At 41.8% G+C, this 14,677-nt stretch overlaps 1 protein-coding gene and 1 long non-coding RNA gene across 2 annotated transcripts in view; both read left to right on the top strand.

The window, feature by feature from the left end:
• TMEM65 (transmembrane protein 65) overlaps nucleotides 1-7,029 on the top strand; it is a 108,089-nt gene extending 101,060 nt beyond the window's left edge. The window contains exon 8 of the mRNA XM_071738329.1: nucleotides 7,006-7,029. Coding sequence (XP_071594430.1) covers nucleotides 7,006-7,014 — 9 coding nt within the window. The 3' untranslated portion in view covers nucleotides 7,015-7,029. The remainder of the gene's footprint in view (nucleotides 1-7,005) is intronic.
• Nucleotides 7,030-8,007: 978 nt separating this feature from the next.
• LOC139793527 (uncharacterized) lies at nucleotides 8,008-14,404 on the top strand. The gene is made up of 3 exons (XR_011724636.1): nucleotides 8,008-12,017; nucleotides 12,588-12,656; nucleotides 14,328-14,404. It is a non-coding gene; the product is annotated as an uncharacterized lncRNA (long non-coding RNA).
• The last annotated feature ends 273 nt before the right edge of the window (nucleotides 14,405-14,677 follow it).

Raw genomic sequence — 14,677 nt, 5'->3', positions numbered from 1 at the left:
CTTTAAAGGGACCTCACTCTGGAATGAAAACAACAGAGAGAGCATGGGACAGAAGTCTGTAAAATTCTAAGAGCTAAGGAGGAGGTAGAAAGGTATTCATTACTTCTGATAATATATGCCACAGGTAGAAACCAAAATACTAGGTAATAGTTTTAAAATTAAGAAAAGCACATACACAGTGGTTAATGGGAAGTGCAGCTTCACAGTTGGACTTCTTAAAGGTGATTAAATGTACAACAGGGTCTAAAAGGAAATAGATACATTCACACAGTAATGGGCTGTCAAGTAGGGATGAGACACAGGTGTCTGATTGAAGCTTCTGTCCAAGAGGTCATTAATGTGCTAATTAAAACACTCAAATTATTTCAGTGTGGTTACTTCAGCCTAGCTCCAGTCTGGCTCTGAGGACTCAATGCCCATCAGCAATGTGAGCACTTGGGGGACTCTGTGAGCACAACTCAGATTCTGTTTCAGCTGAAAGAAGCCAAATACCCTCTCCAGCAACACTCTGGGACACAGGCTGAAGCACAGTAAGTCAAGATGATCAAGAGATTTTTTTTCTGAACTGGAATCTCAGTGTGAACTGCAACACAGATGAAGGCTCAGCATTGTATGGACAGAGCACCTTGACTTCAGTGGATTCCTTTGCTTTTGAAGGGGAGGATGGGAGAGAGAGTATCTCTTCACATTAACATGCAGATGGGATACAGGCACAAAATTCCTAAATGTAGGAAACACAAACTGACACCATGAAGCGCTTCTAGAAGTGCTCATGGTGACCATCTGGAAAAGTGCCTTGGGATGGAAAATGGGTTTGACTTCCATGGCTTCTACAAAGGTTTGAAATCTTGCTCCTGCAGGGACCTGTTTTCATGTTGTTTGTCCTCTCCTCATGATTCAACAGCAGAAATCCGAAGGGCTCTGTATCCAAATCCAAAGTATTCACACATGCCTGAGGGTTCGAATCAGGCTTGGAATATCTCTTCTTTCAAAGCAATGCAGCACATAAAAGCTGCTTTGTTTTGATACACCAGGAAAGGAGAAAGAAAACAGAAGAATGCAGAATTTTTAAAATTTGATCCTTTTGATATGAAGATATAGTAGTGTTGGTCACACCTGATTTACCCCTCATTTCCTAGGAGTGCATAAAAAAAAGTTTTCAGCTTTTACATATAGAATATGTGTAGGAAACAGTATTTTCCTCCTCTAAACAAGTCCAAATGGCACAGTGACAGAGTTGGACAAATGCTAGACTTTTTCTGCCTTGTGAGCTCTGCTTTTTTGTTTTTCTGAAGGCTGCAATGAAACATGTCAACTGTTGAGCATTTAATTCTCTTTGGCTGCCACACTCTTGTCTGGAAAGGGTAAATCTCATGGTCTGAGATGCCAAGAATGTTGATTTCTTGATGGTGTTATTTAGGAAATTTTATTTCCCAAGTCTTATATATTTATAATAATTTCATCCTTCCTTTTGTTTTTGTCATTCTCCCCACGATTCCATGGCAAATTGAAAACACAGCCAGAACAAAATGTACAGGCTCAAGCAGCAGGTAGTAAAGCAAAAGATGTTAAAATATTTATTTAAAGTTTTGAAAGGATTACATCAGTTGCTCTATCTTTGTGGTCTGAACAAAGACTTTTTAAAAGCAGCCATTTCCACCTCACCTGGGAATGTTTTTGGCATCATGCATCTATGAGAAACATGAATTCTTACTGGACATTAATTGAATTAGCTCTTAATTCAATGACACTGAACATGAAGATGATATGCTAATAGCATGATAATATTTTTCGGTTGATTGCAACACATAATTTTGCATTATATTGATCATGTTCCTAGAGAAATGTTAGGAGGCTGGGTATGGGTAACAGATTTTTAAAAATTAAAACGATCTCTGAAGCTTCAAAATTCTAATTCAAACACCTAGTTTGGAGTAATAAGAAGGGAAATTAAAGCAAATGAGAAAGATGGTAAAGGAGACTTGCACAACTGCTGCTTCTTAGGAAGCAATCAGTCAAAAAAACATATTAAAGACTGCTGATGAGATGCAATATTCAGAAGAATCAGTGGTTTGCAAAAATGGTGATTTCAATTTTTACTTTTGTCAAAATGAATCACAAATCTTATTGTAGTTAGGAAGGAAGAAGATCATGATCATTAAATTCATGGAGATGGAGACATTCGGATCCACAGGTCATGCCAGTTCACTTCAGTTTCTGGGAGTCATCAATAACTATTTAGTTTTTCCAGCTCTTTCCAAAAGTCAGACTGATACTAAGCTTAGCACATACCCTGACTGAATTCTGTGATAATTCCTTCAACAGGTATTCTTGAGGTTCTTATGAATTGGTTTTTGTAGTTCCCTACCAGGGAAAGACCTGTTCTTATTGCCATTTTATGTGGGAAGCTATGGCACAGGCAGGGCAAAGACTTAGCCACAAAAATCAAGTTACTGCTTCAGCACAAACACCATCTTTTTTGATATTTTTGAGCCTGCTGTAAATGAGATGTAGTTCTATTTTGTTTGTTTCTGACTCAGATGGATACCTGGTTGGAATTGTTTCACCAGAATAGCTATTTTGCAAAGATAGATTATTACACAAAAAGAATCTAAGGCAAAGTAGTTCAGTGGTCTGAAAATTCTGAGAAAATTCTTCAGCTAAATTTACTGTTGACTTAGCCAAAATAACTGGGCAGAAGCTAGAGATGGAAAAGGTACTTCTAGTGCACCAGTGGCAGAACCAGCCCTAATCCATGCAGGGTGTCAGGGCACACTGCTCATGACAGTAACACAGTAATGTCCTTGTTGGGTCTGCCTGCTGGGTGACTGCTGGAACAACACTGAGGTTTTTTTGCAAATCCTTTTCTGCACTCTGTGGTAGTACTGCAGGATGTGAAAACCCAGGGATCACAGCTCAGCCTTGGAGAAGTTTCAGTGTTCTTGGGGGTCCTTCCAGAGATCAGTGAAATTTGCACACCTCAGATCCTTGAAAAAGTGGGTCCTGACCTTTTTCAGCAGCAAGAATCCACAGTTGCAGTTGAACTCAATTAAAAAAACACAGCTAACTGTATCCTGTTCTTTCTGTGTCTCTTTCCTCACCTGAACAAAGGCTCATACACATCTTTAATGCCTTTCTGAGTTGTGAAGTCTTGTGTCTAAGCCAAGCAGAGTGACCCCACTGCTGGAGACATGGCATGATGAACCAAACCTGACCCAGCTGCCCTCTGTGCTGCCCCTCAGCTGCTCGTCCATCGTCCCTTGTCATCATGTAATTATGATGCTCAGAAGTCAGAATGAGAAGAATGAGTAGGAAGACCAAGATATGTTTCAGAGGCTTATTGAATGATTGATGGAACTGTTTCAACTAAAGAATCCATTCAGAAGAGTGGATTGTTTTCTGAGTCATGATATGTGCTGAGATGTATAAAGATACTCAGACTATTAATTATTAAAGAATCAACCAACTTCATAATTGAAGCCCTCACAAGACAGACAGATAAAAGAAAAGGAGCAGCATGTCCTCAGCTGACATGTATGTTTGACAGAAAGATGTGAATAGCTTTTGTATTAAGACTAGTCAGAAATGTCAATCTTTCCATTTCATGTCTCGTCAGTGGAATTGCTCCAGCTCTTGATAATTTTTTTTTTTTTAAACTGTGTGAGTACATTCAACCCTATGGATACACAAAACTGGGCTAGAGAGGAGGAAACATGCAGTGTGACTCTGTCTTTCTACCCTTTTGGCAAGGAGAAAGGGGCTTTTTCCAGCCTGTCAGCATGGTGTTGTAATTCTTTGTCTAAATAAATATAGCCTCTGCTGGATATTTAACACAGACAAAAAAACCCCTCATTTTCTCATGCTAAAGGATTCTGAGATTTTATTGTGCATCCACTACTTCAGTCACTGCACCAGTGCTGTAACTTGCCAAGCAGATTGTAAAAAAAAAAGACTTAATGGTTGTTGACTAACTCAGAGTATTTCATATAGTAAAACTATAGAATTGAAGAGACTGGATGTGGCACTCAGTGCCATGGTCTAGCAACCGCACCGGTGGGTCAAGGGTTGGACTTGATGATCTCTGAGGTCCCTTCCAACCCAGCTAATTCTATGATTCTATGATTAAATGGGAGTAATTGCTTCCATGCCAAAAAGTGACTGTAAAAACCAGCAAAAAAGATGCAATATTAAAAATCTGCACATAGTGTATGTAATTCATCTGTGTACAAACAGGATTGGTACCTCTGACACTGCAATCTCCTTCTCCAACTCTACACCTCTAACCTAAAGCAGGTGCATGCTTTTGGCCACTAAGAAACATTTCTATGTATTTGATTCTGAAATGCAGCTTCTGGAAACACTACATGGGTTAACTATAAAGGTTCCTGGGACAGATTTCTTTCTGTCAGTAGAGATTTTTTGGGAACTTCATTACCTATAAGTCTCTCACTCTTGCTAGCAAAGTATAGCTTGGAACTTTGTGTACCCATCGTGGGCCATTAATTTCATAAATTACTCCTGAATAGAGCTCAATACCTTTGTGTTTGAATAAAGCAATAATGTCATTAAATAATCATTCTGTGTGCCATTTCACAGCAGCTATAAAAGAGAGTGCTAAAGTTTAAATATCTGATCACTTAGGACTAGTTTCAGTTTCACATTTCTTGGGAAACGTAAATCATCACCTCCTATGATGATAAAACTCTAATTCTTGCTCTTGGTGGGTTGTTTTAAAATCTTCCATTTGCTGATGTTGCCATGATTTATGTAATAAAGGTAACACGCCAAAAGAAAGGATCCTAATATTATCCTATTTAAATTCCTTTACCTTCCCTCTCATATTATTTTTAGCTCTGATGAGATGTATCTAATAGTCCAAAATAACATTCTCACCCTTTTGACTTGAATCCTTAAAAGATAAATAATAACAAAGAGATTCAAGACTTTGGAAGAAGTCTAAGTGGAACTGTATCCACAGTAACTGCAAAATTTTCTGTTTCATTTCCGATATTATTCAGAAAGTTGTCTGAAAAGATCAACTAATTCTACCTCCCATCTTCTGATAACTATTTTCAAATACCCCTAGTTCCTGACATGGACGGTCATATTTGTCACAGTATGAGCTTGTTGTTCCTCCAAAAACTTGAAAAATAAATTTCATTGACTCAATACCAGACAGAAAATAAATGAAAATGATTTTTTTCTAGATCTGTTAGCTTTAAAGACACAGTTTCTGCATCTGGTTCCTTTTTTTTTCAACTTTTGATGTTAGCATTCAGAGATATTTCAGAAGAATTAATAAGGAAATGCTTCAGCTGAGACCTCTTTACCCAGAGACATGCATATCCGGTGCTTATCAATCCTGACAAATTTCTCATTTAATGGAGATTTCATCCTGTTGCCAAGAAAATACCAGAACTGCAGAGAGAGTTGCCCAGCTGTGCTGGTGAGGCACAACCCTCTCCTCACAAGAGGGGACATTCCCAGCCTGGGGACAGCTCTGAGGGTCTCCTGAGGACAGCCCCTTGGGTGACACTGGGTTACAGAAGCTACTGGGCAGTCCTGTCCATGAACCTGTGTCCTGCTGCACCCTACCTGTGGGGGACTCACAAACATGGAGACAGTGGCAAGGAATCAGGGCCTGGGGAGACACTCGTGGTATTTTTTTTTTTAACTACATTTTTGGCAAAGGAAGAGCTTCGTGTCAGCTTACAGCCTGGCTTGTTCCCACAGTGAAATCTAATCCCCTCTAAAAAGATGAAACCAGCTGCTTGATCAAAGCCTGTGTTGGATATTTTTGTATAAATGGTAACTAACTACTTAGTAAAATGAGGCAGGAGCCCCAGCAGTATCATGGGTGCCTTCCATGTGCAGAGCCCTGCACGGGTGGGCACAGCAGGCAGGGGATTTTTTTCCTGACTCTGGCACAGCACACCGAGGCTCAGCACTGCCCTCCTTGGGGCAAAGGTTTGTGGAAGAGCTTTCCTCGGGCAGCCTGGGGCAGTACAGCCCACAGGGAGATGTAGTCCAGGAACCAGGTGGAAACTCATCAGCTGCTCCCAGACACATACAGTAGAGAGGAAAAAGACCTTGGCAACAAATAATCTGATCTACCAAATTTCTTGCTAGTGCAGGCATTGCCAATATAGGCCATGAAATGCATTTATTTTTAAAGCCACATAAATTTCCAGCTGCATGAAAGACTGGATTACTATAATGATGTTGCATAACTTCCTAATACCCTTTACCAAAAATAGTGACAGTAAAAGTAACAGCAGATGTTGTGAGGCTAAATGAGCTCCTGAGGGCTGACTCTCATCAAAAGATAGAGTTTGGGGCTGCTGCCTTTGATGATGCTGTGCTCATAGTCATCACTGCATCTATGCCACTGACTTCTTTGTCTGATCTCTTTGTGTTGTAGGTAGCAAAATATTTTCAGGCTGAAGAGCAAAGTCATTTTCAATTCTGCCAAACATGCCATAACTAGGAAAGCAATAAACCCACACAAGATGATTTAACAAAAGCCAAGGGAAATATTTTCATTTGCAATCTGTTTTTTATTATTTAAATGCATAATTATTAAAGCCAGTAAAGGCTGTTAAATAATTTGTTGTGTTGTTCTGAATGGAGGGAGCTTAGACTTCCACCTTGGATGAAGCCTAACAAGATGTATTTGTGTAAAACAAACCATCCAGAAATATATCTGGTTCTCTCAAGAGGTCCAGAGAGGCAGAAGAGTCTCAGCTTCACACTAAGGACTAGAACAGAAACAGCTTACAGAAAACTTGACATGTTTTCTTTGCCAAGTATGAACTACCTCAGCATCAAGGACTTTCAGAAAAATACATTGTAAAGCTACAAGAGCTGGCAGCTGCAAGAATTTTAGAAGACTGATGTTCACTTCTAGGTTGCTTGTGAACCATTAGGCAGGTGTTTGCATCTTCAGTTTTGTAAAGGTTTTCCAGTTGTGTTCTTGACACTTGAAACACATGCTCTCTCTGACAGGCAATGTAAAATCCACAGACCTGCAAGAGAGCAATCTTCAAACAACACCAAGAACTCATCCCCACTGCTTCCTAGCTCTGTTTAAGTGCAGGTTTGTTTTATTTTTTTCACTGTTTTATGAAAATATCCCTGTCCTCAACACGGGATGTTTATATGAGATAAGTAAAAAAACATTTAGAAAAACATGTTAGCACCCTATCCTTACAGAAATTAAAAGTGTACCTGTAAGTTTTCTAACCTGCCCTGTGCCATAATAATGCAGATGAAGGAGATAATGGGCCATTCATTACCCTGCTGCAGTGTAAGGGCAATGGGACCATCCAGAACAAAAACCAGTGCTTTGCCACAGAAAGACTCACCTCACATCAGAGGTCTCCTGATTTATAGAAAAGATCATGCCTCCTGTTTCCAATTGTCAACTCTGGTCTCATTTTTTTTTCCCCAAAGCCTCCCTTTATTGTTTACTCCAGCTGGTTGAACATAGCTATGAGAGCAGGACATCTTTGTGAGCTACTGTACCTGACATTGGTGAAGATGAGATGTTTCTACAGATTTTCCCCTCTGGACTGGAGGACTGCATGACTGAGGTGACTTAATTCTGGGCATGAACCTGGGAGCTGTATGACAGCCATTAGGTCCCATGCAAACAGAATGAAAAGGCAGCCCTGTGCAGGGAGTGCATTGCAATCACTGTCTTATTCTGCTCTTGATGGGTCACTGCTGCAAACTGCAAATGTATCTGTGTGAGAAACTCAATTCAGCCAGTGCTGAAACCACATATACTCCTTATCCTTGTATTTAGTCATCTGGCTTAGACCACACACTGATTACAGAGTGTCTGATACCACACAGCTGTTGCTGCTGATTGATCTCTGGTTTACCATTGCCACTAACTCTCCACAACCTCTCTGGGCAGCCTGTTTCAGCCTGTTCCAGTGCTCCCTCATCCTCCCAGTAAAGCAGCTTCTCCTCATAGAAGTGGAACTTCCTATGTTTCTATGTTCTACCTAAGAAGAGGCAATGCCCCAAAGAGAAGGTCAAAACTCAGTGAAAGACAATGCAGACCAACTTCAAGCACCAGATAAAAAAGCTTGTCACACTGCTTGCCTACTGTTAAGAGCTCGTATCTTGCATACAGACAGTTATTAATAGCCAAATTTACTAATGTTTGTCAAAATCATTGAACATTGTATGCCCACAGAACATCCCTGCGTCTCAGCCTCTCTTGATAGTAAACAAAGATAGGGACTTGTATGGAGTCATCCCTGTTATTTTAAACACTATTGTGAAGAGACAAACAGCCTGCTAAACCAGCATAGTCCACTCTGCTGACTCCAGAGGGTGTCTCAATCACGCAGTTCAGGTGGAGACACACGGAAGGTAGAAGCCAGTATTTACTCAGATGCATCCTGGCTTTACTACTCAGTTAGGGCTCCTTAACACATTATAAATCTCAATCCTTGGATGTCTGGCAGTATCCACTTCATTTTGAATTATCTGACCAGCAAAAATAACAAAAGATTGGGTGATATACATATCATCTGTGCAAAGACCGAAGAGTTGAACACAAGTGCACAGCAGAAGTCCCACACCCTCTAAAATGCTAGAGTTAAGACTGTAAAGTCTATTGCTACAAGTTCATGCTGGTTTTCAGCAGTACTGTTTATGACATTGAAAACTACCTAGAGGATAAAAGTAATTTAGTAGTGATCATACTCTGTAACCAAATTATATTACTTAGGACTGTAAGAGCTTTTCTTTATGTTGGACTCTTTTTCCAGATTATGTTTTACTTTTGGAAAGTCTTGTACAAAATTCACACTCATAACCTGTGCACAACTTAACCCTGATTTAACTGCACAGCCAATGAACTCACATGCACAGGCCACATATTTGCTTGTTTGAGCAAAGCCTGATTTTTCAACCACTGAATGTGAATAAAAGGACCAATTACCTCTGGTGGTGTAGGGCTGCACACATGGGTACCCATGAAGGTGTCTTCTTGTTTCTGCATTTTTCCCTACAACTTTTACCAAGATAGTAAGACTTGCAGGATATGTCTACATCTTTTGTTTTTTTTTTCCATTGTAGGAGTTCTAGACAGATAGTATCAAGTCTTATCTTATGGTTCAGCCCACTTCTCCTTTGAGTCTGTCCTCCTGTGTATTGCTGAGCAGCAGGTATTGGTATAACTCCCCAGCAAACATGATCAGTGTCCTGCCTCTCTCTCTCTCCAGTCCATGAATAAACAACATCACTCTTTAGCGTAGCCCAAAGAACATCTTCTTCTCTTCATCTTGTGTTCGAATCTCACAAGCTTTCTAAAGCATGACTCACTATTGGTAAGTGGTAAATAATCATTGCCTTCCCCTTGCAATCTCTGCACAGAAGAGACAGCTAGTTAAAAGGTTTGGAGAAATTGTTATCTTCAAATCATGTGATAGAGAGGATTGTTCCATCTTCCTTGTCCTCAGGTATCTCCTGGCACCAAGACCATGAAAGCTGGCAAACACCAGCCCCTTCCTCACCCGCGTTTCTGGCATTTGGTGGTTTGAGAAGGTTCCACCTGCCATGGGAGGAAAGGACATAAGCACTCCATGCCAGCGAAAGACAGAGTCACACAGATCTTTCCTGGCTCTACTTGTGCCCTTCCTGATGCTCCCATAGTACTTGGCCCATCTGTTCCTCTCTGTGCTGTGTAAGCATAAAGCAGAGTATGTCCGGATGTCCTTGAACCATTTCCCAACACATTGCACAATCCTTGTGACTGCTGCACATCTTGGGAGAACATTTGATACTGCTCACATGCACTTTCTGGTATGGACGGTGCTGCCAATCTGCAGTCAAAAGAGCATTTTCACTTCTCTACCAAGGAGCAGTGGGGTGAGGTGGAGTGCCAAAGGGGATGCCAGAGACGACCCTGGTCCAGACCCAAGGGAACTACACATGATGTGTAGCAGCCTCCAGAGAAACCTAAGAGGATGGGAAAGTCCAATTGCAGAGGCTGGGCCATTCCTCTCATTTATTAGGTTCTTCAGGCTAAGAAAACCCAAATCAAACAATTATACAGTAAATGAATGCCATATACTCTCATCTGCCTGATTTGGAGCTGTATTGGTTCTGAGGCTGTGTTTGACCTGCTGTGAAGACAAGGATGCACAATGCCTTTGTGAAGCCAAGAACTTTGTATATAAATTGGTTGCATTACATCTTTTCCCAAGATGTTTTGAGTCTCTTATATGCAAAACATAAACCATATCTCAGATGATGGGATGGGTTGAACAGGTGGTGAGGAAGTCCCCTCTCAAGGACTGCAAAGCTGTACCATTTAAATGGCATAAATAGCATCGAGTAAAGGCACTCATGGCTGGAGCCCTGTATGAGATCAAGAAACTCTTTACCATCTCCTGTTCAGCTAGTGCTCCATTATATTTGCTGCCTTTCTGTGCTGTGGTCATGGACTCTGCCCACTGCCTACGTGCTGAACACGGGAGGATTTGGCAGCTCATTTTACTGTAACAAAGCCTGAGTGATTGGTACTAAAACTACTGGTGCTTCAGGGTGGTTGTGGACCTACACCAGCAATTGGACCTTGCAGGAGGACGGAACCAGCCATGTGGATGCTGGGTGTGCTGGTTTTCAGATGGCTGCCTATGAGCCAGCAGTGTGCCCAGGTGGCCAAGAAGACCAGCAGCATCCTGGCCTGCATCAGAAACAGTGTGGCCAGCAGGACTGGGGTGGTGATTGTTCCCCTGCACTCAGCACTGGTGAGGCTGCACCTTAAATAACGTGTGCCATGGTTCAGGCCCAGATGGTACCAACCAGGCCCCTGCTCACTGGTCCCCCACTGTGGCACCAGGAGCAGAAAATCCATCTAAATGCTTGTTAATTAAGACAAGGACAGAGATTTTCCAGAGAGACTCCTCCATCATGGCAGCAGACAAAACCAGTCAGACTCAACCTGTGATTAAAAAAAAAAAAAAAAATTGACTTATAAGAAGAAAGAGAAAACTCTACCAGAGCTTAATACCTTCCCCCTACCCCTTCTTCCCCGGCGCGGATCCCTTCCCTGCTGCCTCCCCTCAGGGCACAGGGGTCAGGCAGGGGGGGTTTAGGGTCAGTTCCCTACACGGTGTTTCTGCTGCTCCTTCCTCCTCAGGGGGAGGACTCCTCGCATTCTTCCCCTGCTCCAACGTGGGGTCCCTCTCACGGGAGAGTCCTTCAGGAACCCCTGGGACATGAGTCCCTCCCAGGAGGTGCAGTCCCTCAGGAGCTGCTCCAGCCCGGGCTGCCCACAGAGTCACGGCTGCTGTGGGAACAGTCACCTCCTCTGGCACGGCGTCCTCCATGGCTGCAGAGCCACATCTGACCCTCTCTCTCATCCTGCACAGCCTGCAGCTCCATGTCTACCCATCATGATTCTTCAAACTAAAAATCCACATCTGCCCCTCCATGCTCCTTCAGGGACTGCTTCACAGTGCTCTTCCATGGGTTCCAGGGGCACTGCCATCTCACCATGGGCTGCAGGTAAATCTCTGCTCAGGCATCTCCTCCCCCTCCTTCCTCACCGACCTTGGTGTCTGCTCTGGCATTGCTCCTCCTCTCCTCTGCTCTGCAGGTCTTCTTTTTGCACTTTCCTTTACCCTTTCCTGAATATGTTACAGAGGCACATCCAGCTTCCCGTATCTGCTTGACCTCGGCCAGAGGCAGGGCCAGCACTGGGACCAGGGGACCTTCCAGCACCTTCTCACAGGAGCCACCTCTGTGGCCCTCCTGCTTCCAAAGCACCACTGCACTGACCCAAGGCACTGTTAAATTTTGGGCCCCTCACTAGAAGAAGATTGAGGTGCTGGAGTGAGTAGAGAAAAGGGCAACGAAGATGGTGAAGACTCTAGAGAACAACTCTTACGAGGAGCATCTGAGGGAACTGGGGGTGTTAAGCCTGGAGTAAAGGAGGCTGAGGGGAGGAGATGTTATCACTCTGCAACTATGTGAAAGGAAATCGTAGTGAGGTGGGGATTGGTCTCCTCTCTAATAACAAACAAGTAGAGGTAATGACTGCAAATAGTGCCACGGGAGGTATTGTCTGGATATAAGGAAGAATTTCTTTACTGAAAGGGTTGACAGGCACTGGAACAGGCTGCCAAGGGAGGTGTTGGGTCCCCATCCCTGAGGGTATTTTTAAAGATGTGTAGACATGGTGCTTAGAGACATGGTTTAGTGGTGGACTTAGCAGTGCTAGGTTAGTGGTTGGACTTGACCTTAAAGGTCTTCTACAAAGGATTCTATGATCTCACTGTTTGTTCAGGACAGAAAGTACTATTACCAATTCAGTTCCTATCTGTAGGTGTATTCTTGTTTTTTTGCATATTGGTGGGCTTCTCCGTCTAACAATATGGAACTGTGCAAGACAGGTTTTTTAATATAGGATACTTTATTTTCTCAGTTAATGCCTGTTTAAAAGACATAGTTCTCAGAATGTGAAGGAAATTTTCCTTTAAACAGGAACAGGGCAGCAACAAGAGATTGAAAAGGATTTTAATGCTGTACTGAATATTTTGTTCTTCTGTTCTTTGTTACAGATTATAGGTAGGCAGGCAATCAGACATAAGGATAAAGAAACCACAGTTTGGAGAAATGAAAGATTAGAGGTTAGTTTGACCTAAACCTCTGTTAAAAACTTCCTTTCAACATTTGTTACTTTTCTTGAATACCAGGATTAGGCTGTGCTAAACTCTGAACACACACACATACACACACACACAGAAAAAAAACCCAACAACAAAATCCCTGACTGTATGAATTTACCATCTGGAAATGAATGAGCTGAAGCACTGGCCATACACAGGGTCTCTCAAGCCTGTGTTCACAGCCAAGGTTTTGGTCCTGACCTACCTACACTCAGGTTTTTGGCCTGGATTTCCAAAACTGCTGTCTCTCACTGCATTTATAGGATCATAGAATCACAAAATCATTTAGTGGCAAGGGTGTCCAATTCTGAAAAGTGGGACAGATATGTGCAGTTGGAGGAGTTGCATTAGAAAGGACTTACCTTAAAAACTTGTTTTAAATGTCTTGAACAAACAGAGGACTTAACCATTTCATGGGAATGGTATATACTTGTAATGGGAAATTAAACATAACACTTCCAAATCTCAGTAAGCTCCATCAGTTGTTTTGTGTGCTGGATGATGCAGAATGTGCCTGAGGAGATCTGCAACAGAGCAGGATGCTGTGTCCTGTAACCTCTCCTGGCCCTGTGCTCCCCTTAATCATTCAGAGGAAAAATTTATATTCATGCATAGTGATTAGAGAAAAAGCAAATTACTAAAAAATTTCAGATGAGAAAAAAACCAAACAGTTTTTAACTTGTGCTAAAAACCTTTGCATTTATTCATAGTTGACTCAGAGGACCATGAGATCCCGGGTCATGCAGGAGGTACATGTAAGTGTACCTAGTGCCTAGTGTCACGTAAATGAATGAGTAACAATACTTAAATGACTTTTTCCAGTGTATTAGGAGAGTAGTGCTTGAGGCATAAATCACTGCAAAAGCTAATAAAATTTGCAAGCAAACACACTGAACTTTTTTTTTCCACTACTAAGTCGTGGACAAGCCACAGTAATTAAATATGAAGATCACATTTAAAATGAGGACAGAGATAAGAAGTGGAAAAAAATATAAAAATAGCAAGCAGGAAAATTCCATGTGCTCTGTAACCTGGAGACATGCAGAAAGATTGGGTCACATTTCTGCCTTTCATTCCCTCATGCCAGTCATTTCCACTCACCATGTGTTGTGAAGGGACTGGAGAAACACTCCATCAAAAGTCACAAAATAGCAACAAGACCATGGGGTATGAGGAAACAAAATCCAGAGTCTGGAGAAGGGTAGGACTAGGGGGGGGGGAGTGATGGTAGCTGTAGTAATTCCTTACAGAGAGGAATTTAGCCAGTTTAAAAATAGAAGTTGTTAGGCAAAATAGAAAGTCCTGGAGACAAGCAGGTGGCTGCAGCAGATTTTTGTTTGAAGTGCTGAGGTGGAGAAGAAATTGCCATCTTCATCCAGCCTTTCTATTTCTTGACATTCAGAAGAAGCCAGAGAAATAAATTAAAATCTCTTGTCTTCTATTTCATGGGAAAATGAAATTAATGAAGTTATTGTGCAATGAACTGTTGCCTCTTCTCCAATTAGTGTAGTGATGTGCTTCTTGCTGCCACAGTTGGAGAGGTTACTTAGAGACCAGATAATCTTACAAATGTAATTTACTGCTGATCTCAAAGAGCTTTATTTTATTTTTTTTGTTTCTTTGTTTCTCCAGGGCTCTGAAACACTCATCTTCATCCCTATTAATGCTTTCAGCCAGTTGCCCCTGGCAAGGAAGGAAGGAAACTGTTCCTAAAGTAACCAGATTATGTCAGAAATGGGAATAGGCAGAAGCAGGCAAACAACAACCAGAGCAATTTACCAGTCCTTCCCAAGAAGCTCCTGCAAATAGCCTCAAGGTACTCTCAGTACAGAAATTTGCAGTGTAACCAAATAAAGCTCAATGCACTGCAAAAAAGAACCAAGCATTTTCAAAGATTATATGCTGCATACAGACCATTAAACAAAACATTAAAGTACAAGATTTTTCAGATAATTGATTTTAAAAAAGACTGGGCCTTGACT

This window comes from Heliangelus exortis, chromosome 2 (genome assembly GCF_036169615.1).
Source record: "Heliangelus exortis chromosome 2, bHelExo1.hap1, whole genome shotgun sequence".
NCBI lineage: Eukaryota > Metazoa > Chordata > Aves > Apodiformes > Trochilidae > Heliangelus > Heliangelus exortis.
This window is presented reverse-complemented; position numbering and strand designations above follow the sequence as displayed.